The following is a 3,622-nucleotide window of genomic DNA, read 5'->3' as shown; positions in this document are numbered from 1 at the left end:
TGGATGGAAGGGCTTAAAACCCCGCTAATTAAAAAATAACCTGAGATCAGCAATGTGATTTTCGGAGCTCTCCACAGCTTTCGGGGCTTTCCTGAGTCAACGTGGGCACCCCAAAAAATTAAATAATTTATCTGGGCTTTCAAAACGAACCGTAGAGGCTGAAATATCTGCTTTAAGGTGTGTTATTTGGGGAGGGATAGAGACCTATTTTGCCTCGAGCAGCCTTTTCTGTCAAGTGTATTTTCTGTGAGCCGGGCTTATATGAAATAGATTCGCCTTGATGAGCTGTGTGGGCACATATAGGTAAATTCGGAGGTAATTGTAATCCCATTACACTCTCCTCGCTCTCCACACTCGCCTAGGTACACACACTTCGCAAAGGCAAACGTATTTCACACGTCCATAAATAAACATAGAGAATACTTGGGCTTTGAATTTGGTCATGAGAAAATCCTGGCACCAGCAGCCGGTGTTTCTGCCTGAAGCATAAGGGGGGGGAAAAAAGAAGAAAAAAAAAAAGCAGCAGATCCTGCAGTCAGAGAGAACTCCTCGGCCACTGCCTTGGAGAAAAAAAAATCTGGATTTAGAGCAAAGGCACCTTTAAAATTTGCTAGTGTGATGCGGAGCCACTTTGAGGGCTGTGGAAAACCTCGAATGCCACCAAATTCCTTGGAAACACCGACTGCCCCCCTAAATGCGTTGACTGCAGGAGAAACATCTCTTACCTTCCACACGAATTACAAATTGGGGTTCAACATAAACGAAAACTGAAGCTATAAAAGGTTTCCAGCGAAGGCAATAGAAACAGAGACAAACCAAATCCGCCCCAAATTGGATCTGGTCGTTTGAAAACATTGCACAGACGAAATGCCTTTTAAATCGCAATAATAAATAAATAAATAAATAAATCTAGGAAACCACGTCTTTCCCCGCGCACCCATTTTAAATTTAACATCCGAAGCGCAAGAAAACCTTTATCTGCATTGACTTAATTCTTTCTTTCCGTCCCAATTACAAATCCAACCCGATATAATCTTTCTTTCGGGTTAACTCCCTCCAAAACCTCTCTTGGCGAGGACCTTGAAGGCTCTTTGTGCAGATAAGTTTGCGGGGGGTTTTGATAACCTTGACTTTGGGCTTTTTGTGTGTGGTGTGTGTGTGCAATTGTAACTCATCTATCAGATAATATAATTTTCTCTTCGGCTGAAGGATGGTATTTAAAAAAATCAGCTAAATCAAGAAAAAAGAAAAGTGTTTCTGGGTTCTGCTTTTACAAAGGCCGGGTTTGAAGGGGAGGGGGACGCCAGAGGTTAGGTTTTGTTGGTGCCACAGACCCGAGGCGTGTGTGCATGGGGGTCCACACACGACCCACACGCATGCAGCCCCGCATGCACACACAACGCCACCCACCCCAGCCATCCTGCTGCTGCTGGAGCCCTAATTATAGCACAGATCCTGACACACAGCCGATATTTTAATCCACATACCACAAGCAAACCACGCAACGCCCTTGCTTAGATCTCAGCAGTATTTTCTACCAACCTTTTTTTTTTTTTTTTTAAGGGAAATCCAAACCATCCCTTCGCACGATCCGCGTTTATCGATCTGAAAGAAGCCTCTGAATCCACCTAGCCTCAAATGAAGGCAGGAGCAAACCCGAATATTCCCATACACACAGATTTCCAAGCCATATGCAACCTCTAACAGCGACAATGAAACGCGTTCAATGAAAGCCTCTTTTGACAAAATCCCAAACTTAAAACATCTGCTCAACACGCAGAAATATTTTTCGCCTTTGCAAACGAGACCTCAATTCGGGAAGAAAGAAAAAGGGAAACAAAAAAAAAAAAAAGAAAAGCTTTTTCCTCTGAGTCTCCCAACGAGCTTCCAAGCCATGAAATGAACCACAGTGCACAACTCCAGCCTGAGATGTCTGTAACTGCAAATTAGGCTCTACACAGTTTAATTTTATTTTTTTTGCCCCACTTTAACACTGAGCAAAAACAAAGACGACCAACTCTCTTAGCACACGGAAATAAAGCATTTGTACAGAAAGCGATATGAAAAGGGGGAAAAAATAATCAGGATTCGTCTGTCTTCGAAAAACACAAAGCCCCCCAAACAACTCTCCTCCTCCAAACAAACAAACAAGCCCCAGATCTTCGCGATTTCAGAGCAAAACCACCTCATTCCGTAGCATTGATTGCAAGGACCGATTTTTTTTTTTTTTTTTGCATAAGTACATGCACAGCAAATTTTCAGCACATAAACAGCGAGTTTTCAAATAGCTCTTTGCCCTGGTCCTTTTTTTTCCAGCTCTATTATATACATTTAAATAATTTAAAAAAAAAAAAAAACACACAAAAAACCAAACCACAACTCAAAACACAAAAGCCAACAACATTTCCAGGAAGAATATTCTTTTCCAAAAGCCAGCAACAATACAGAACATTATTGTGCCAATTTCTGGAGGAGAAGTTGGCAGGGCAGAGAGCACATTACTGCATATTCGCATTACTGCTGCTCTTATTAGCTATGGCTGATTACTAATTGCTGAAATTAGCTACTAGTAACGAAGGATTCCCTTACCTTTTGCTTCATTGTCAGAATTGTCAGTGCTGGTGTCAGTGTTTTTATTCAGGTCTTTCTCTGCTTCCGAAGGACTGCTTTTGGGTGCTGGGGCGCTTTTTTCTGTTTTAATTTCGTTCGTGGACGTGTTCTGAGTATTATCTGTTTTTGTGTTTTCGGGAAAACTCACTTTAGCCACCGGGGGCGGCGGCGGAGGAGGAGGAGGTGGAGGAGGTGGTGGTGCTGGTTCCAGATGCTCATTCCTTGGGTTCAGGCTCGCCCTGGATTCAAAACTTGCCTCAAACTCATTTGGATTGCTGCAGTTTGACGTCTTCTCCATGGAGGGGTAACCTTGGCTTGCTCGGTAGTAGCTAGGAACGGGGACTTCATGGTCATTTAGGCAAGGCTCAGGCATTTGGTTGGGGTAGAGGGCTGTCTCTGTGGCGTTTTTTGCTCTTTTATCAGCGTTATACATACAGCAAACATTCTCTTCCTTGACATTGGTTGGGAAGGAGCAGGATGGGAGCTGTCTTGCAACAGGTTGCTCGATCCTGTACGTATTTTTGGGGTCACACCAAGTGTCTAGCTGAGAAAGGTAAGATGGATAGGTGCTGAGAGACAAGGTAGCGCTATTCACCTCGTCCCTTTTGGAAAGAGACGGGATAATTCCACAGTTCCTCATGACTCCGCAGCTGAAATCGCTCCCAGGCTGCATGTACATCCCTTGGCTGGAGGAATAATTCTCCCCTCTACAGGTACCGGCCAACGAGTCCATCAAAAACGAGTTAGAAGTCACATTGTTGGGACATGACATTTTCAGAGAGGGTTTTTAAGGAGGAATACTCCAGCCAGGGGCTGACATCTTTTTTTTAGGGGGAAAAAATATCAAGCACCATAATTATCCACGCATCGCTCTCCCCCCCTCCACCCCCCCACGTGATGCCCAGGCCAATGAGGATTGAAAATGGCCTTGATGATTCAGACGGGGACGACGTCACGGGGGTCAAGTTGTCGGGACCGGGAGCGGCACCGTGGAGCAACAGCGACATCTGCC

General features: G+C 44.4%; 1 protein-coding gene across 1 annotated transcript in view; it reads right to left on the bottom strand.

Moving 5' to 3' along the window:
- Positions 1 to 3,415, bottom strand: part of HOXC10 (homeobox C10) — a 4,088-nt gene extending 673 nt beyond the window's left edge. The window contains exon 1 of the mRNA XM_009864293.1: positions 2,590 to 3,415. Within this exon, the coding sequence (XP_009862595.1) occupies positions 2,590 to 3,382 (793 nt within the window). The 5' untranslated portion in view covers positions 3,383 to 3,415. The remainder of the gene's footprint in view (positions 1 to 2,589) is intronic.
- Positions 3,416 to 3,622: the final 207 nt, after the last annotated feature.

The sequence above is a fragment of the Apaloderma vittatum genome, unplaced genomic scaffold (assembly GCF_000703405.1).
Source record: "Apaloderma vittatum isolate BGI_N311 unplaced genomic scaffold, ASM70340v1 scaffold36202, whole genome shotgun sequence".
NCBI classification, from domain to species: domain Eukaryota; kingdom Metazoa; phylum Chordata; class Aves; order Trogoniformes; family Trogonidae; genus Apaloderma; species Apaloderma vittatum.
The sequence above is the reverse complement of the archived record's forward strand: the minus strand, read 5'-3'. Positions and strand labels throughout refer to the sequence as shown.